At 36.2% G+C, this 22,500-nt stretch overlaps 1 protein-coding gene across 2 annotated transcripts in view; it reads left to right on the forward strand.

Annotated features, from left to right (window-relative positions):
• stab1 (stabilin 1) overlaps nt 1-19,546 on the forward strand; it is a 203,513-nt gene extending 183,967 nt beyond the window's left edge. For both annotated transcript variants that reach the window (XM_062037804.1, XM_062037805.1), the window contains exons 66-70: nt 2,456-2,590; nt 2,679-2,783; nt 9,946-10,095; nt 10,163-10,267; nt 19,389-19,546. In XM_062037804.1, coding sequence (XP_061893788.1) covers nt 2,456-2,590; nt 2,679-2,783; nt 9,946-10,095; nt 10,163-10,267; nt 19,389-19,448 — 555 coding nt within the window. In that variant the 3' untranslated portion in view covers nt 19,449-19,546. The remainder of the gene's footprint in view (nt 1-2,455; nt 2,591-2,678; nt 2,784-9,945; nt 10,096-10,162; nt 10,268-19,388) is intronic.
• The last annotated feature ends 2,954 nt before the right edge of the window (nt 19,547-22,500 follow it).

Raw genomic sequence — 22,500 nt, forward strand, 5'->3', positions numbered from 1 at the left:
AAATAAATTAAACAAGCTTTTGAACACAAATGGCCCCTGAGCTGGACAGAACTATATACAGTATATATATTGTGTCTGTGTGTGTTTGTGTGTGTGTATATATATATATATATAAATAGATATATATATATATATACACACACACACACGTGTCGAGCGATACAAAGACGTCAAATAAATGAAACAAGCTTTTGAACACAAATGGCCCCTGAGCCGGACAGAACTATATATATGTATAAATATATATATATATATATATATATATATATATATATATATATATATATATATATATATATATATATATATATATATATGTGTATATATATATATGTATAAATACATATATATACATGTATAAATACATATACAGACATATATATATATACTGTATATATATATATATTTGCATACACACACGTATATATATATATACACGTGTGTATGTAAATGTATGTATATACATATATATATACATGTGTGTGTATATATATATATATATACATATGTATGTATATGTATGTATGTATATGTATATATACATATGTATGTATGTATGTATATGTATATATACGTATGTATGTATATATATGTATGTATGTATATGTATATATACATATGTATGTATATATATATGTATGTATATATACATATGTATGTATGTATATATATATATACAGTACATGTATATGTATATATACGTACGTATGTATATATACATATGTATATATATATATATATATACACATGTATATGTATGTGTGTATATATAATAATAATAATACCTGGGATTTATATAGCGCTTTTCTAAGTACCCAAAGTCGCTTTACATGTTAAAAACCCATCATTCATTCACACCTGGTGGTGGTAAGCTACTTTCATAGCCACAGCTGCCCTGGGGTAGACTGACGGAAGCGTGGCTGCCAATTTGCGCCTACGGCCCCTCCGACCACCACCTATCATTCATTCATCATTCATTCACCGGTGTGAGCGGCACCGGGGGCAAGGGGGAAGTGTCCTGCCCAAGGACACAACGGCATGGTAAGAGGCGGGGAGCGAACCTGCAACCCTCAGGTTTCTGACACGGGCGCTCTACCCATTACGCCATGCCGCCCTATATATATATATAGTATGCATATATAATTACATGTATGTGTATATGTATATATTTATATGTATATACACATACATGTATATGTATATATACATGTGTGTATATATATGTGTATATACAGCCTATATACATTATGTATATATACACATACATGTATACAGTATGTATATATATACACATGTATATTATTTACATGTATATGTATATATATACACATACATGTATATGTATATATACATGTGTGTGTGTATATATATGTATATACAGCATATATTCATGTATATATATATATGTGTATATACAGCATATATACATTATGTATATACAGCATATATTCATGTTTATGTATATATATACATGTGTGTATATATACATGTATATATATATACATGTATATGTGAAAATATATACCGTAATTTCCGGACTATAAGCCGCTACTTTTTCCCCTCGTTCTGGTCCCTGCGGCTTATACAAGGGTGCGGCTTATTTACGGCCTGTTCTTCTCAGACGCCGACGAAGAGGATTTTGGTGGTTTTAGTACGCAGGAGGAAGACGATGACACAATGATTAAAGACTGACTTTTCATATACCGGTAGGCTGGTTATTTTGATAACGTACAGGCGAGCACTTTGTATTACTTTGCACCGTTGTATTATTTGTACTCTGCACGAATGCTGTTCGCCATGTCAAAGATGTGAAAGTTTGATTGAATGATTGAAAGATTTATTGTTAATAAATGGGACGCTTTGCGTTCCCAAACAGTCATCTCTTTCCTGACAATCCCCTCCGTGGTAGCAGGAATCCCTATATACTACGCTAATTACACATCAAAACCCTGCGGCTTATAGTCGGGTGCGGCTTATATATGGAGCAATCTGTATTTTCCCCTAAATTTAGCTGGTGCGGCTTATAGTCAGGTGCGGCTTATAGTCCGGAAATTACGGTACATGTATATGTGTATATATACATGTATATATATATACATACATGTGTGGGTATATATATACTATATATACACAGTATATAATTTTGTATATATTTATATAATATTATATTATTATATGTACACATACATATGTATAGGCTATATATGTGTGAATGTGTATATATTGTTACTTTACACATCCAAAAAAAACATTTAAACACACAACTTACCTTGATGTATTAAAACTTTAAAATCAAGGAAAATGTAAAAATGCTTCATTCCAATTCAACACATTGAAGGTGTGTTTTAATTCAAATTCCATTGATTTCCATTCCTAATTATGAATTTTCCTTAATCCTGGTATGAATCGTGTAAATAAATTAACGTAACGTGTGTGTGTGTGTGTGTGTGTGTAGACTCTCTCAGGTCGAGATGTGGAGTACCACATTTCCACCAATCACATCAGACGACCATTTAAGGATCTGCGACACCAGGAAGTCATCCCATCCAGGCTGGGCTTCAACCTGTCTGTTACCCATGGCAACAATGAGGTCAGACACACACACAAACACACACACCAGCAACACACTGCAACTGGCAACGTTTCCTGAACGCTCTCTTCAACGGCCCGCCTCACAGAGTCTCAAAATGGTGAACCAGCGTCTCCTGCTCGTCTGGGACATTCCCGCCGTCAACGGCATCGTCCACGTCATTGAGTCGCCGCTCTCAGCCCCGCCCCCTCTGGTGAGCTTTGGAAGCGTCCTCTACAGTCGTGCATGGGTTTTTGTTAGTAATCCGTCCCAAAAAGGTTTGACGAAAATCGACTCGCATGAAAAACAAAACAATTCTCTCATAAGAAATATTGTAAAATCCAATGAATTTGCTCACAACACCCAAAAATATTAACGCCAAACACATTTGATAAATAAATGATGAATAAATACATGAATAATTAACAAGCCTAGCGGACGCCTTCTTCGGGCTTTGCTTTCTTGAATTCAGTAGTGGGTTCCTGCCTTCTTTATCCGAGTGCTGCTGTTTCTGTGCTCTTATTTTGTCACACCTGTTTCCTGTGTTTCCTGTTGAATGCATTCCCTTTACTCCTGCCTGAGGAGGCTGCGTGTGCAGCTGGTTGTAATCAATAATCAGGACTCAGGGGGGGTTCTTAAGCGCAAACGTCGTCACTACGGCAACGCCGCGTCATTGCTTTGCGACGTGACCTGCATCCAAGGCGCTACACCAGGGGCGGGCAATTAATTTTTACCGGGGGCCACATGAGCAACCCGAGCACTGCTGGAGGGCCACACCGACAATATTTCAATGAAATTTTGCTCAAATTATTTTTGATATACCGTTAGATTAATAATAATAATAATTAGGGATGTCCGATAATGGCTTTTTGCCGATATCCGATATGCCGATATTGTCCAACTCTTTAATTACCGATACAGATATCAACCGATACCGATATCAACCGATATATACAGTCGTGGAATTAACACATTATTATGCCTAATTTGGACAACCAGGTATGGTGAAGATAAGGTACTTTTTAAAAAAATGAATCAAATAAAATAAGATAAATAAATTAAAAACATTTTCTTGAATAAAAAATAAAGTAAAACAATATAAAAACAGTTACATAGAAACTAGTAATTAATGAAAATTTGTAAAATTAACTGTTAAAGGTTAGTATTATTAGTGGACCAGCAGCACGCACAATCATGTGTGCTTACGGACTGTATCCCTTGCAGACTGTATTGATATATATTGATATATATTGTAGGAACCAGAATATTAATAACAGAAAGAAGCAACCCTTTTGTGTGAATGAGTGTAAATGGGGGAGGGAGGTTTTTTGGGTTGGTGCACTAATTGTAAGTGTATCTTGTGTTTTTTATGTTGATTTAATAAATTAAAAAAACGATACTGATAATAAAAAAAACGATACCGATAATTTCCGATATTACATTTTAACGCATTTATCGGCCGATAATATCGGCAGACCGATATTATCGGACATCTCTAATAATAATAATAATTTCATTTAATCTAACTTAACTTTATACAAAAGCAGATTGCTTTTGATGGTTTTATTTTTAACACTGTCTTACACAACACTTCCTGATGTATAATACAATGCAAAAATGTCAATTTCTGTCACTTTATCCTGCATCGTCTTCAAAAGTCCAACATTTTTCCCCGTCAGATTTGGACAACCATCTGTTGTCACACCTGCCAGCTTGTCCCATTTCAGTCCTAACATGTCCAAACACGCATTTACCTATGTGAACAAGTCATTACCTGTGGTTCAATCAATCAATTCCTTTATTGTCATTGTCATAATAACACTTAAGTCATACATGGTTGTCTCTTCAATTGACTGCATGGCTGCCAGCTCCTCCGTGATTTGAAAGTCTGCAGTTATCCCACGTAAGAAGATGAGCAGCTGGGCGGTGTCACGTACATCGCAGCTCTCATCCAAAGCCAGCAAAAAACAATCAAAGTCGGCCGTTCTGTTCTTCAGCTGAAGCTCCAAGTTTCCAGCGATGGTCTCAACCCGCCTTGTTACAGTGCGTCGGGAGAGTGACACGTTCTCAAATGCGCCCCTCTTCTCCGGGCATATCAGCGCAACGGAGTCCAATAAGCACTCCTTAATAAACTCTCCGTCAGAAAACGCCTTACTTTTTCTGGCGATTTTGTGAGAAATTACGAAACTTGTCCTGACAGCTGCAGCTCTGGGGGGGTGAAATTTGGCAAAAAGTCCTTGTTGGGTTTGCAGTTTTAGCCTCCCTTGCGCGCTCTTCATCAGACAGATTCCGGTATTTTTCCTCATGTTTCGTCGTGTAGTGGCGATTCAAATGATATTCTTTAAACACAGCAACCTGTGTACCACAAATTAAGCACACTGCTTTACCCTTAATTTATGTAAAGAAATACTTGGCAGTCCATGTCTTGTTGAAAACACGCCTTTCGTCATCAACTTTTCTCTTTTTAGCGTCTCGGGGGTAACCATGCATCACTTGTCGCTGTGCACCTTCACTCACAGGTTACACACGGACATACGCCCATAAATAACACTTTTCAAAATAAAAGCAGCACCGTTGTATTGCGCGCACGACATGGATGTTTTTTCAACTTTATTTTGTAATTGGTGATTGCAGCAGTTCACATTCACTCACAATCGCGCACGAGCATAGTCCACACGGAAGTAATACCAATAACGCTTTTCAAAACAAAAGCAGCACCATTGTATTGCACACTCGACAGATACTTTTTTAAATGTATTTTGTAATTTATGACTGGCCTCACGCGGGCCGGACAGGGACGCACAAAGGGCCGGATGTGGCCCGCGGGCCGTAGAATTCCCAGGTCTGCGCCACACGAACACTTTTAGTCCACATCTTAGTCTGAAGCGTACGAAAAGTGCACCGCTGTACTTTAGTCCAGTGTTTCTTAACCATAGGGCCGGGAGCGCCCCATAAAGGACCTCCGGAAAATAATCTTTTTCCCAGTGGTACTCGGCTGTAATACACTTTTCTACCACTTGTGGCAGTAATGACAATATCAAACAAACCGAAGAAGTCTGGAGCTGAAGTTATAGAGAGGTTTCTTCAGCGCAAAAAATATGACTAAAGTGGTGAAGCTGTAGTTTAATTTGCACTTTAGTTTTATTGGCAGTTTATTTAAGAAAAATATATCCTTTTTTAAAATTAATTTAGTTAGAATTGATCTGTTTTAGCATTGCGTAATTGTATGTAAATATATTTTTATGAGTCCCTTCTATAATTGATTGCTATTTCAACTGTAAGTAGGTTGGATATAATCATTGAATTAGTGTTGTCACGATACCAATATTTTGGTACCGGTACCAAAATTATTTCGATACTTTTCGGTACTTTTCTAAATAAAGGGCACCACAAAAAATGGCATTATTGGCTTTATTTTAACAAAAAATCTTACAGTACATCAAACATATGTTTCTTATTGCATGTTTGTCCTTAAATAAAATAGTGAACATACTAGACAACTTGTCTTTTAGTAGTAAGTAAACAAACAAAGGCTCCTAATTTAGCTGCTGACTTATGCAGTAACATATTGTGTCATTTATACACCTATTATTTTGTCAACATTATAAAGGACAAGTGGTAGAAAATGAATTATTAATCTACTTGTTCATTTACTGTTAATATCTGCTTACTTTCTCTCTTAACATGTTCTATCTACACTTCTGTTAAAATGTAATAATCACTTATTCTTCTCTTCTTTGATACTTTACATTAGTTTTGGATGATACCACAAATGTAGGTATCAATCCGATACCAAGTAGTTACAGGATCATACATTGGTCATATTCAAAGTCCTCATGTGTCCAGAGACATATTTCCTGAGTTTATAAACATAATATAGATTTTTAAAAAACGAAAGAAGATGTTGTGATGCCAAAAAATAGACGTAATCATAGTAGTATCGACTAGATACTCTCCTCTACTTGGTATCATTACAGTGGATGTTGGGTGTAGATCCACCAATGGCGTTTGTTTACATTTTGACGTGTGTAGTGAAGCATGTTTAGCTACTCCTCGTCCTGCAGTGATAATGATACTTGTAAGAAACATACTTTATTTGTCGCCATGGAGACGAGGATTAGTGATTTAGAAGTAGCTAAAACACTGCCGTCTGGGGCTGGACATTAGCCACTCGCTAGCTAGCCATGTCTTAAAGCAGCTCTTCCTGAGGGCGTTTCAGTGTTATAACTTCACCTTTAGCGTTAGTTTTTAAGCCAAAATGCATCCGTTCTCCCTTTTCTGTCTACACACTGTGTCTGTTTGTAAGTACTCCGTGATTGTGCGCTGCCGAACATGCTCCTCTGCCTGTAAAACCAGCAACACAACGTGACGGGGGCGGTATAGTACCGAAAACGATTCACTACTATCGCGGTACTGTACTTATGCCGGTATACCGTACAACCCTACATTGAATACTAGAGATGTCCGATAAATGCGTTAAAATGTAATATCGGAAATTATCGGTATCGGTTTTTTTATTATCGGTATCGGTTTTTTTTGTTTTGTTTTTTTTGGGTTTTTTTTACACTCATTCACACAAAAGGGTTGTTTCTTTCTGTTATTAATATTCTGGTTCCTACATTATATATCAATACAGTCTGCAAGGGATACAGTCCGTAAGCACACATGATTGTGCGTGCTGCTGGTCCACTAATAGTACTAACCTTTAACAGTTAATTTTACTAATTTTCATTAATTACTAGTTTCAATGTAACTGTTTTTATATTGTTTTACTTTCTTTTTTATTCAAGAAAATGTTTTTAATTTATTTATCTTATTTTATTTTATTAATTTTTTTTTTTAAGTACCTTATCTTCACCATACCTGGTTGTCCAAATTAGGCATAATAATGTGTTAATTCCACGACTGTATATATCGGTTGATATCGGTATCGGTTGATATCGGTATCGGTTGATATCGGTATCGGTAATTAAAGAGTTGGACAATATCGGATATCGGCAAAAAGCCATTATCGGACATTCCTATTGAATACGATTAAAAATCAAGAGTAAGATTATTAAATCGGTGTTAATATTTTCTTGTGGAAAAGTCAAAAAGGTTAAAATTCCCTTCAGTCCCTATTGTGTATTTGTTGTGGAAAAACTGCTCACAAACTGGAGTATTTTGTTGTTGCTAGGCAACATCTGGGGTACTGGGCAGAAAATAAATGGCTCACTTCAAAACTTTGGTGTGCTGCTGATAAATGTCAATAGGGGCTTTTTACATGTGACGCTAAATGGCCGACAGAACCCTCACCCGCAATTTTTAAACACCTGCTCAGTGGCCTAGTGGTTAGCAACACACTGGTGATGCAAGGGATGTAGGTTTGACTCCCTTCTAGGCCACGGATTATTTATTTCTATTGATTTAAAGTTAAGTTAAAGTTAAAGTGCCAATGATTGTCACACACACACACTAGGTGTGGCGAAATTATTCCCTGCATTTGACCCATCACCCTTGATCACCATCTGGGAGGTGAGGGGAGTAGTGAGCAGCAGCGGTGGCCGCGCCCGGGAATAATTTTTGGTGATTTAACCCCCAATTCCGACCCTTGATGCTGAGTGCCGAGCAGGGAGGTAATGGCTCCCATTTTTATAGTCTTTGGTATGACTCGGCCGGGGTTTGCAGTGTTTCCCATAAACTGCCAAGATACCTGTGGCGGTGGGGGCGTGGCTATGGGCGTGGTCACCATGACATCATCGAGTAATTTGCATAATTTACTACAATGTAATGATTTTCTCTAAAAAGGCTCAAAAAATGTATACTTACTAATTAATAATAACAGTTTTGTTTTAAACGTCCATCCATCCATCCATTTTACAATATAATTACAACACTTTATGTACATATTTATATACAGATTTGAACAATAAGTTATTCACTGAAATATATTTATTAATTGTGGTTCTTACAAAAAATATATCTTATAAAATATAAAAGCTAAAATGTCTCTTAAAGCTCTGCCCCTTTAATTAGTGCATACTAAATAATTTAACTTTAGCCTACTACTACAACTAGGGATGTCCGATAATGGCTTTTTGCCGATATCCGATATGCCGATATTGTCCAACTCTTTAATTACCGATACCGATATCAACCGATACCGATATCAACCGATATATACAGTCGTGGAATTAACACATTATTATGCCTAATTTGGAGAACCAGGTATGGTAAAGATAAGGTACTTTTTTAAAAAATGAATCAAATAAAATAAGAAATAAATTAAAAACATTTTCTTGAATAAAAAAGAAAGTAAAACAATATAAAAACAGTTACATAGAAACTAGTAATTAATGAAAATTTGTAAAATTAACTGTTAAAGGTTAGTATTATTAGTGGACCAGCAGCACGCACAATCATGTGTGCTTACGGACTGTATCCCTTGCAGACTGTATTGATATATATTGATATATAATGTAGGAACCAGAATATTAATAACAGAAAGAAACAACCCTTTTGTGTGAATAAGTGTGAATGAGTGTAAATGGGGGAGGGAGGTTTTTTGGGTTGGTGCACTAATTGTAAGTGTATCTTGTGTTTTTTATGTGGATTTAATAAAAAAAAACACAAAAAAAAAAAATCGATACTGATAATAAAAAAATCGATACCGATAATTTCCGATATTACATTTTAACGCATTTATCGGCCGATAATATCGGCAGACCGATATTATCGGACATCTCTAACTACAACCATATTATTTACCAGCAACATAAAGTGAAACAGAGGCAGAGGTGTCCTGCCACAGTCAGTAACAAATAAACAGAAAACAGTAGTGGTCAAATACAAATAAGGCAACAAGAGAAGTATCCTACACTTCTCTTTTGTAAAGTAAATGTGAACAGCCGATATGGGCATCTACATCAACTATATGATTTGCCTGAGAAGCTGGACAGGACAAAAAAAAAAAAAAAAAAATTTAATTTTTTATTTGTGGCGGACGTAATTATTTCGTGGCGGGCCGCCACAAATAAATGAATGTGTGGGAAACACTGGTTTGAACTCACAACCTACCAATCTCAGGGTGGACACTCTAACCACTAGGCCACAGAGTAGGGTGATTTGTAATTAAAAATAAAAAATTTTTTTTTCCACAAATGGTAAATATTTGTACTTGTAAATACAAATATTTACTATTTGTGGAAAAAAAATATTTGCGGCCACCGCTGCTGCTCACTGCTCCCCTCACCTCCCAGGGGATGATCATGGGTGATGGGTCAAATGCAGAGAATAATTTCGCCACACCTAGTGTGTGTGTGACAATCAACTGCTCTTGTTGTAATCTCCCTCTGGTCGTCATGGTTACCAGGTGTTTTGTTTTCGTTCATGTCCAGGTGTCCTACCACGCTTCCCGTGGCCACGCCCACTCCAGCGGCACCGTGTCGGCCATCCTGGTGTCGCTGCTGCTGGCGGGTGTGCTGGCGGGGCTGGCCTACTACGTGTTCAAGCACAAGACGGACCCCTTCAGCTTCCAATACTTCAAAGTAAGACACTTTCACTCTCCTCCCCCGGTCAGGCGCTCTAACGGCAAACTCGTCCCGCATTTGACAGAACGACGACGAGGACAACCCGGCGGGGGGTTCGACCAAGCCCACCCTGGTCTCCATCCCGAACCCTTTGTACAGCGGCTCCGGGGCCTTCGCCGAGCCCTTTGGGGTGAGTTGGCCAATCACAGCCTGACTGGTTTTTACCTGTCCAGCCTGGATTTTACAATCAAATCCATGACCTCATGTCATGTAAGGGATCTTTGACCAGGGTTTTTACCATACCAACTTTATTTATGAAGCCCTTTAACAACAACCACGGTTAAAAACAAAGGGTTGTACACCAAAATAAGTCATTCAAGTATAATATAGTATAGTAAAGTGTGAAATAAAACTACCTTCAATAGAGGTGTCAAACTGGTTTTCATAGAGGGCCACATGGCAGTTATGGCTGCCATCAGAGGGCAAGAAATATATACATATACATATATCAATTTGCCGATGCATTTAATTATTACATATGTTTTTTACATACACTGTAAAAATTATTTGACAGATTTTACTGTATAAAAAAAAAAAAAAAAAGGCAACTCAGTCACCAGAATTTTATTGTAAAATATACAGTGTTTTTAAACATTTTACCGTAAATGGAAAAAGAGAACCACTGTTGGTTTTTTTTGTCAGAATTTACTGTGAAATTTACAGTGGTGTTTACAACATATTACTGTAAATGGAAAAACAGCACCACTGGGTTTTTTTTTTAATTCTGGAAACTGAGCTGCAATTTTCTAACAAAAACAAAAACAAAACCGTGGTAATGTTTTATCATTTACAGCAGGGGTGCCCACACTTTTTCAGCAGGCGAGCTACTTGACCAAATCGAGGTGATCTACATCATACACATGTATGTGTATATATATTTATATATGTATGTATATATATATATGTATGTATATATATATATATGTATGTATATATGTGTATATATGTATGTATATATATATATTTGTGTATATATATATGTATATATATATATGTGTGTGTGTGTGTATGTATATATATATATATATGTATATATATAAGTGTCTGTGTGTATATATATATATATGTATATACATATACATATATATATATACTAGGGCTGCAACGACTAATCGATTAAAATCGATTATAAAAATAGTTGGCGATTAATTTAGTCATCGATTCGTTGGATCTATGCTTTGCGCATGCGCAGAGGCAATTTTTGTATTTTTTGTATTTTTATTATTATTATTTTTTTTTTATAAACTGCAACATGTACAAACAGCTGAGAAACAATAATCAAAATAAGTATGGTGCCAGTATGCTGGGTTTTTTTCAATAAAATACTGGAAAGGATAGAAATTGAGTTTGTCTCTTTTATCCGATTATTAATCGATTAATCTAAGTATTTATTTTTAATTTGACAAAAAAATTGTTTGGCAAGCATGAGGATTTATTTCAATTTTGAATAATAATACATTTTTAGAGATATGCAATTTCATGCATGCAGTACATATTGTCAGCCTGATTAGGACCCCAACGCAGAACAGAAAAATAAACGAAAATAACGAACAAAAAGAGCACTCAAAAAGGGGTGAGGACAAAACCTGTCAGGTTCAAACACCGATGACATCTATTAAACAGACAAGAAGCAAGGAATTAAACAGAGACAGGATTCAATTTAGCTCAATGAGGAGAGCGTGTACACCTGTACCTTTGTACAGTGTCGTCCCACACTCTGACAAAATGATTGCACGCCTCCTCTTTTATTTGGACTTTCCCTGACTACATGGCAACAGCTGTTTCTCAAGGGAGAGGGGGTCGTAAACAGCCGTCGCCCTTGGTCACAAAACAGTTCAAAGAAAAGATGCTTGGAGCTTGCGTCAGGTCCTGCATCCTCTCCGCTTTGTAGATCTCGGGTCAAGACAAGATCTTCCTGTGGATCACAATAGATCAAAGAAACTGAACCTCCCATCGTACACAGTGGAGTTTTACAAGCCTTTTGCTTGGTAAGATCAAAGACAGCTTTTGTCCTCTCGCCGGGAACAGAAAGTTTTGTGATAACTTACATACAATAATTCTGACAAAACCTAAGGATGCACACATAAGGTGTGAGAAATGGGAATCGCGCACAGAAGGTGTGGAGGATAACGATTAACACTACAACCGCCACAGGGAATGAGAAGCGTGAGTGTAGCCAAAGCAGAGGAGACGTACACGACTGGAAGGGTGAAACATCAGGAAGTCTACTGGTGCTGAGTGAAGGGAATGGAGAGCTTAAGTAGTCAGGAGGACATGAGTATCAGGTGGCCCGGAAACAAATACATGTTCAAGAAAAGCTAAGGTACTTTATTGACGCATATTATTTCCAGGCGTTTGTTTGCCACATAAAATGATGTGGCGGGCCAGGTCTGGACCCCGGGCCTTGAATTTGACACCGGTGCCTTAACAAATATGGTTTACAAGCAGTATTTTTTAAAAAAACACACACATGTTCAACCTTGTAATAATTAGATGAAATATGATAAGAACAGTGTGTCCAAAAAAAAAATGGTCTCATGTTTAGTTTTAATCAAGTCTATGATTATGTGTCACATTAAAGAGGGAGATCAGATCGTTCCATTTTTCGGAGGCGATGTTCCCTCTGAGCTTGCACTCGCACATAGCTGCCCTGAGCCATGCACACATTTCAACACTAAATAGATCATGAAAAATGAAAAAAATACCGGAGTATTTAGAGCGTTTTCGGGTCCATAATCTCAGCCTTCCCGGTAAGGTCTATTCAGGTGTACTGGAGAGGAGGCTACGCCGGATAGTCCAACCTCGGATTCAGGAGGAACAGTGTGGTTTTCGTCCCGGTCGTGGAACTGTGGACCAGCTCTATACTCTCCTTGAGGGTGCATGGGAGTTTGCCCAACCAGTCTACATGTGCTTTGTGGACTTGGAGAAGGCATTCAACCGTGTAGTCCTGTGGGGAGTGCTCAGAGGGTATGGGGTATGGGACTGTCTGATTGTGGCGGTTTGCTCCCTGTATGATCAGTGCCAGAGCTTGGTCCGCATTGCCGGCAGTAAGTCGGACCCGATTCCAGTGAGAGTTGGACTCTGCCAAGGCTGCCCTTTGTCACCCATTCTGTTCAGAACTTTTATGGACAGAATTTCTAGGCGCAGTCAAGGCGTTGAGGGGATCCGGTTTGGTGGCTGCAGGATTAGGTCTCTGCTTTTTGCAGATGATGTGGTCCTGATGGCTTCATCTGGCCAAGATCTTCAGCTCTCACTGGATCGGTTCGCAGCCGAGTGTGAAGCGACTGGGATGGGAATCAGCACCTCCAAGTCTGAGTCCATGGTTCTCGCCCGGAAAAGGGTGGAGTGCCGTCTCCAAGATGGGGAGGAGATCTTTCCCCAAGTGGAGGAGTTCAAGTACCTCGGAGTCTTGTTCACGAGTGGGGGAAGAGTGGATGGTGAGATCGACAGGCGGATCGGTGCGGCGTCTTCAGTAATGCGGACGCTGTATCGATCCGTTGTGGTGAAGAAGGAGCTGAGCCGGAAGGCAAAGCTCTCAATTTACCGGTCGATCTACGTTCCCATCCTCACCTATGGTCATGAGCTTTGGGTTATGACCGAAAGGACAAGATCACGGGTACAAGCGGCCCAAAAGAGTTTCCTCCGCCGGGTGGCGGGTCTCTCCCTTAGAGATAGGGTGAGAAGCTCTGCCATCCGGGAGGAACTCAAAGTAAAGCCGCTGCTCCTCCACGTGGAGAGGAGCCAGATGAGGTGGTTCGGGCATCTGGTCAGGATGCCACCCGAACACCTCCCTAGGGAGGTGTTTTGGGAAGACCCAGGACACGTTGGGAAGACTACGTCTCCCGGCTGGCCTGGGAACGCCTCGGGATACCCCGGGAGGAGCTGGACGAAGTGGCTGGGGAGAGGGAAGTCTGGGCTTCCCTGCTTAGGCTGCTGCCCCCGCGACCCGACCTCGGATAAGTGGAAGAAGATGGCTGGATGGACGGAATCTCACGGAGATTACTGAGCCACTTTGAGAGATAATGAGCAAGCCAGATCCGTGATGTAACGTTAGGAACCACAGATCCCTTCCCCATCAACAACAATGCTAATCATGCTGACTTTGAGAACAAACAACGATTACTTCAGCAAAAATGATGATCCAGAACCTTATATCTTTGAGCCCGAACACAAAGGGGATGAGTAATACGTTTTAGAAGCCGAGTGCTAAACGGATGTAGCTTTATTGTGACACTATAGCATCAGCGGCATTGCTAGGTGCTAAACTTACAAACTAAGCATAATAAAGCAAACACTTACTGTAATATTTCCACTCTCGACCGACGAGATGCTCACATAATCCCGTTTAGATGAAGAATCAATCGCAATCCTCATGGCGGATTCAAAATCCTCACGGTTGATAGAGTGGTCGTGCCAGCAACTTGAGGGTTCCAGGTTCGATCCCCGCTTCTGCCATCCTAGTCACTGCCGTTGTGTCCTCGGGAAAGACACTTTACCCACCTGCTCCCAGTGCCACCCACACTGGTTTAAAATGTAACTTAGATATTGGGTTTCACAATGTAAAGCACTTTGAGTCACTAGAGAAAAGCGCTATATAAATATAATTCACAAAAAAAGAAGCATCGACTAGCGTCTTTTTATGTCTATTTCGCCATCTCGGAGGATGTGAAAGTGGACCAGCCTGTCGGTCCATGGCCACATTTGTCTGCCAGCAGGTGAGAGGTGCATGAATTATAATCTAGAACAGGGGTCACCAACGCAGTGCCCGCGGGCACCAGGTAGCCCGTAAGGACCAGATGAGTAGCCCGCCGGCCTGTTCTAAAAATAGCTCAAATAGCAGCACTTACCAGTGAGCTGCCTCTATTTTTTACATTTTATTTTTTTACTAGCAAGCTGGTCTCGCTTTGCCCGACATTTTTAATTCCAAGAGAGACAAAACTCAAATAGAATTTGAAAATCCAAGAAAATATTTTAAAGACTTGGTCTTCACTTATTTAAATAAATTCATTAATTTTTTTACTTTGCTTCTTATAACTTTCAGAAAGACAATTTTAGAGAAAAAATACAACCTTAAAAATGATTTTAGGATTTTTAAACACATATACCTTTTTACCTTTTAAATTCCTTCCTCTTCTTTCCTGACAATTTAAATCAATGTTCAAGTAAATTTATTTTTTTTATTGTAAAGAATAATAAATACATTTTAATTTAATTCTTCATTTTAGCTTCTGTTTTTTCGACAAAGAATATTTGTGAAATATTTCTTCAAACTTATTATGATTAAAATTCAAAAAAAATATCCTGGCAAATCTAGAAAATCTGTAGAATCAAATTTAAATCTTATTTCAAAGTCTTTTGAATTTCTTTTAAAATTTTTGTTCTGGAAAATCTAGAAAAAATAATGATTTGTCTTTGTTAGAAATATAGCTTGGTCCAATTTGTTATATATTCTAACAAAGTGTAGATTGGATTTTAACCTATTTAAAACATGTCATCAAAATTCTAAAATTAATCTTAATCAGGAAAAATTACTAATTATGTTCCATAAATTATTTTTTTAAGATTTTCTACTTTTTTTCGGTTGAATTTTAAAGAGTCGAAATTGAAGATAAACTATGTTTCAAAATGTAATTGTCATTTTTTTCCGGTTTTCTCCTCTTTTATACCGTTCAATTAACTGTAAATATCATTAATTATTAATAATAACATAGCGTTAAAGGTAAATTGAGCAAATTGGCTATTTCTGGCAATTTATTTAAGTTTGCATCAAACTGGTAGCCCTTCGCATTAATCAGTACCCAAGAAGTAGCTCTTGGTTTCAAAAAGGTTGGTGACCCCTGATCTAGAATTTACTTTTAGCAAGTTTGAGACGAAGCAGAAGGAGCCGCCGGCTTATAGTGTGTCAACAATAGCAGCGTAAGATAGCATTAAAATAGTCCGTCTGCGTTAGAACTTGTAATAACAATATCACTCATATTCGGTTCATTTTCAGGTCACCACATGTAAATGGTGTATTGTTGGCGCTTCCTGGATTTTGTTTAGAGAGTATATATAATGAGCCTACACTGCAAAAAGTCAGTGTTCAAAAACAAGGGAAAAAAAATACAAAAATGAGGGGTATTTTATTTGAACTAAGCAAAATTATCTGCCAATAGAACAAGAAAATTCGGCTTGTCAAGACTTTCCAAAACAAGTCAAATTAGCTAACCTCAATGAACCCAAAAATACCTTAAAATAAGTATATTCTCACTAATAACAAGTGCACTTTTCTTGGTAGAAAAAAAAATTAGACCTTTTTGCTCAATATGTTGAAAAATATTCTTAAATAAGTAAATGCTAGTGCCATTATCTTGACATAATGATATGCGCTCGGCATCACGATTTTTTTTTCATGCTTGAAGTACGAAATGAGTACTTTAAAAAAGTAGTTTTATACTTGTGAGTGTTGATGACACAGCTTTGCAACAGTTGATATTCTAGTTTCAAGCATGTTTTACTCAATATAGCTCATCAAATCTCAGCAACAAGCTGTAATATCTTACTGAGATCATAACATCTGCTTAGTGAGAAGAATTATCTTATCAGACAGAAAATGAGAAAATATCACCCTTATTTGAGATATTTCATCTTACTTAGATTTCAGTTTTTGCAGTGTATCTCAGCTGCATTCGAGATGGATGGATGGAGTATAATGAGCGTAACAGAGGACCCTCGATTCAATTGTTAGCTATTTATTTACGATTTTGACTGCATGAAAAAAGCCAAGCATATGTGTTCTTGTCTTACGTAAGGATTGTGAATGATAAACAGCACATCTCTTTACAATGTTTGCATATTTCCAGTATGACTGACCTAATAATATGGTCAGAGTGCAGAAGCGTTACTACAGTGACGTAGAATCTACGGAAATTGCCGAAGATATTCGGAGTGGAATATTCAAACTGGCCGACATTTGTGGCATTTTGTGATGTTTAGACGGTATTTTCACACACTTTGCGCTTTAATGGATACAATGAAACACAGTTAAGCGTATAAAGTCAACTTGTTCTTCCACTCTACTGCTACTTGAATGTCGTCAATACATGCAAGGAGTATTTGTATCGATGAGGAAAGTGTTCTCTTAACAAACTGTGACTTCCTTTTGGTCTTCCTCACACTTTGTGAAGAACACAAAGTGCTCTTACATATGTCTTTAGTCAATATTTCTCACTGTTTTGCTCTTTTGTTTGTCTGCTCTTGCAAACACTTACACACACACACACACACACACACACACACACACACACACACACACACACACACACACACACACACACACACACACACACAAATTATTGTATTTGTTACCTTCTTGAGACCTGAGAAAAATGCCCACCTCTTTAGGACCACCCTTTCTAGATATATAAAGATGTGTATTTACAACATTATTAATATATACAAACTATGCAAATATAAAAAAGCTTGTTGTGAAAAATGAGTTGGAATTTCACAAGAAAAAGGTCACAATTTCACAAGAAAAACTTTGAATTTTGGCAGTATTATAATAAAAGTCGTCATTTTACTCAACGCAAGTCAAAATGTTACAATAAAAACTGAACATTTGTGCAATGTTATGATAAAAGTTGGAAGTTTACTCAATAACCGTCGGAATTTTACAGGAAAAGCTTAAAGTTTTGCCCATTTTATGAAAAAAGTCGTCATTTTACTCGACAAAAGTCACAATTTTATAAGAAAACTTTAGATGTCGTCTTCTTTTATCATATATTGCTGCCTTTGCACCTGTGAATGTTCACTTTGGTATGCACATTAAATTAATCAAAAGAAATCCTGACTTTGGAGCAATGTTCACGGACTCTAGTATTTGGCTCTCTTTTAGATGCAATGGTTTTCTGTATTGGGACCATGATTTATGTCCTAACTTGTTCACACCTCCTCATATGGAAGGTGCTTTTCCTTGTTGATGTCTCAAGAATGGTAAAAATACAAGAACACACACACTAATTCTTGTATTTGTTACCTTCTTGAGACCTCCAAGAAATGCCTACCTCTTTAGGACCACCCTTTCTAAATATATAAAGATGTGTATTTACAACATTAATAATATATACATACTATCCAAATATAAAAAATGAGTTGGAATTTCACAAGAAAAAGGTCACAATTTCACAAGAAAAACTTTGAATTAATGAGACCTCCAAAAAATGCCTACCTCTTTAGGACCACCCTTTCTAGATATATAAAGATGTGTATTTACAACATTAATAATATATACATACAATCCAAATATAAAAAAGCTTGTTGTGAAAAATGGGTTGGAATTTCACAAGAAAAAGGTCACAATTTCACAAGAAAAACTTTGAATTTTGGCAGTATTATAATAAACGTCGTCATTTTACTCAACGCAAGTCAAAATGTTACAAGAAAAACTGAACATGTGTGCAATATTATGATAAAAGTTGGAATTTTACTCAATAACCGTCAGAATTTTACAGGAAAAGCTTAAAATTTTGCCAATTTTATGAAAAAAGTCGTCATTTTACTCGACAAAAGTCACAATTTTATAAGAAAACTTTAAAATGTTGGCAATATTATAATAATAATCGGAATTTTACTGAAAAATGTCACTATTTTACTAGAACAAAACAATTGGCAATATTGTGATAAAAGTCAGAATTTTATATGACAAATGTCACCGTTTTGCATTAAAAAGTCATAATTTTACATAAAAGAATAATAATTTTTCCAGAAAATATTGCAATATTACATAACCACTCTCAAGAAGGGTAGAAATACAAGAACACACACACACACACACACACACACACACACAGTGTGTTGCACTCTGATTAACCCTTTCAGCCTACTGACCCAATTCTCTAATGCAAAAAATGTCTGCTTGTTTTCCGGAATACGTCACAGAAACTTTCCGTGGGTTAGATCGAGGACACTTTTTAGTAGATTTAATGAGAGATTAACAAGAATGATAAGAAAAAGAATAAATGTCGGTGCTCAATTGATTCATTTGAAGTGGCCCTCCGGGGGCAGCCATCATTGCGAGGTGGCCCTCCATAAAAAGGAGTTTTGACTCCTGGTGTACAAGATGGTAGATTGCAGATAGTTCATCATCACATCAATCATTGCCATCAAATGCACTTTTCTCATCCAGTTACTGGAATTCTCGAAGGCTAAAGACAAATTGCCGGCTGACATTAAGATGACCTCAACTTCAATTCCAACTGTCCTTCTTGCAGGAGGCCAGTCAGGGACCGGAGCCAGAAGAACCTCCAAAGATTCTGGACCTGGACCAGTAAAAACTGTAGTGGGTGTGGTGACTGGAATCATGGTCTCCGACCAGCCTCAAATCAAAGCAGGACAAAGTGATTGTCAATAAAGTTGCACTAATCTTTCATTCCTCTCCAACCCTCCATGGCTGCAAGGTGTCTCCTTCCTCTGGTCAGCTCCGTGGTGCGTCAACGAGGTATTTCTAATCAACATACACACCACCGAAACACCCCAAAAAAAAAGTGCTTCTGCGTGAACGTTATAAAAGTGCAAAGAAAGAAAAACCTCCCTTTGCGATTTCACTGACGGTTTTATTGCAGAGCCTTCTTCTCTGCACCTTTCACTGTCCTCTGAAACCTTGCCTTTCTATCCCCAAACAACGTGAAATTACCCATGTGCGTGACGCATCATTGATGGCGACGTTCCACTGACGTTCATGACACGAGACCTCGAGACATCCGCACGATTACGCAACCATTGAAACCTCTGCCACCCCCAACACACACACACATTCTTGTATTTGTTACCTTCTTGAGACCTCTGAATAATGCCTACCTCTTTAGGACCACCCTTTCTATTTACAACATTAATAATATTTACATACTATGCAAATATAAAAAAGCCTGTTGTGAAAAATTAGTTGGAATTTCACAAGAAAAAGGTCAAAATTTTACAAGAAAAACTGAACATTTGTGCAATATTATAATAAAAGTTGGAATTTTACTCAATAACAGTCGCAATTTTACAAGAAATGCTTAACATTTTGGCAGTTTTGTGAAAAGAGTTGTAATTTTACCCGACAAAAGTCACAATTTTATAAGAAAACTTTAAAATTTGGGCAATATTGTAATAATAATCGGAATTTTGCTCAGAAAAATGATGACAAAAGTAAAAAAATGATGACAAAAGTCATAATTTTACTCAAAAAATGTCACTATTTTACAAGAACAACAAAAAAATTGGCAATAGTGTGATCAAAGTCAGAATTTTATATGACAGATGTCACCATTTTGCATTAAAAAGTAAGAATTTGACACAAAAAAGTAATAATTTTACGAGAAAATGTTGCAATGTTCCAGAAACAGAGAGAATATGAGAAATTGTTCCCAATTTTATAAGAAGGTCACAATTTCACAAGAAAAAGTATTATAATACTAGTCAAAATTTTACAAGAAAAACTGAACATTTGTGCAATATTATGATAAAATTTGGAATTTTACTCAATAACAGTCGCAATTTTACAAGAAATGCTTAACATTTTGGCAGTTTTATGAAAAGAGTTGTAATTTTACCCGACAAAAGTCACAATTTTATAAGAAAAATTATTTTTGGCAATATTGTAATAATGATCGGAATTTTGCTTAGAAAAATTATGACAAAAGTAAAAAAATTATGACAAAAGTAAAAAAATTATGACAAAAGTAAAAAAATTATGACAAAAGTCATAATTTTACTCAAAAAATGTCACTATTTTACAAGAACAACAAAAAAATTGGCAATAGTGTGATCAAAGTCAGAATTTTATATGACAGATGTCACCATTTTGCATTACAAAGTAAGAATTTGACACAAAAAAGTAATAATTTTACGAGAAAATGTTGCAATATTCCAGAAACAGAGAGAATATGAGAAATTGTTCCCAATTTTATAAGAAGGTCACAATTTCACAAGAAAAAGTATTATAATACTAGTCAAAATTTTACAAGAAAAACTGAACATTTGTGCAATATTATAATAAAAGTTGGAATTTTACTCAATAACAGTCGCAATTTTACAAGAAATGCTTAACATTTTGGCAGTTTTGTGAAAAGAGTTGTAATTTTACCCGACAAAAGTCACAATTTTATAAGAAAACTTTAAAATTTTGGCAATATTGTAATAATAATCGGAATTTTACTTGGAAAAATTATGACAAAAGTAAAAAAAATTATGACAAAAGTCATAATTTTACTAAAAAAATGTCACTATTTTACAAGAACAACAACAAAATTGGCAATAGTGTGATCAAAGTCAGAATTTTATATATATTTTATATGCATTAAAAAGTAAGAATTTGACACAAAAAAGTAATAATTTTACGAGAAAATGTTGCAATATTCCAGAAACAGAGAATATGAGAAATTGTTCCCAATTTTATAAGAAGGTCACAATTTCACAAGAAAAACTATTATAATAAGTATTATAATAAAAGTCAAAATTTTACAAGAAAAACTGAACATTTGTGCAATATTAGGATAAAAGTTGTAATTTTACTCAATAACAGTTGCAATGTTACAAGAAATGCTTAACATTTTGGCAGTTTTATGAAAAGAGTTGTAATTTTACCCGACAAAAGTCACAATTTTATAAGAAAACTTTAAAATTTGGGCAATATTGTAATAATAATCGGAATTTTACTTGGAAAAATCATGACAAAAGTAAAAAAATGATGACAAAAGTCATAATTTTACTCAAAAAATTTCACTATTTTACAAGAACAACAAAAAAATTGGCAATAGTGTAATCAAAGTCAGAATTTTATATGACAGATGTCAGCATTTTGCATTAAAAAGTAAGAATTTGACACAAAAAAGTAATAATTTTACGAGAAAATGTTGCAATATTCCAGAAACAGAGAGAATATGAGAAATTGTTCCCAATTTTATAAGAAGGTCACAATTTCACAAGAAAAACTATTAAAATAAGTATTATAATAAAAGTCAAAATTTTACAAGAAAAACTGAACATTTGTGCAATATTAGGATAAAAGTTGGAATTTTACTCAATAACAGTCGCAATGTTACAAGAAAAGCTTAACATTTTGGCAATTTCATGAAAACAGTCGTAATTTTACTCGACAAAAGTCACAATTTTATAAGAAAACTTTACAATTTTGGCAATATTGTAATAATAATCGGAATTTTACTTGGACAAATTATGACACGTCATAATTTTACTCAAAAAATGTCACTATTTTACAAGAATAACAAAACAATTGGCAATAGTGTGATCAAAGTCAGAATTTTATATGACAAATGTCACCGTTTTGCATTAAAAAGTAATCATTTGACATAAAAAAGTAATAATTTTACGAGAAAATAT

Source organism: Entelurus aequoreus, linkage group LG26, assembly GCF_033978785.1.
Source record: "Entelurus aequoreus isolate RoL-2023_Sb linkage group LG26, RoL_Eaeq_v1.1, whole genome shotgun sequence".
Taxonomy (NCBI): Eukaryota; Metazoa; Chordata; class Actinopteri; order Syngnathiformes; family Syngnathidae; genus Entelurus; species Entelurus aequoreus.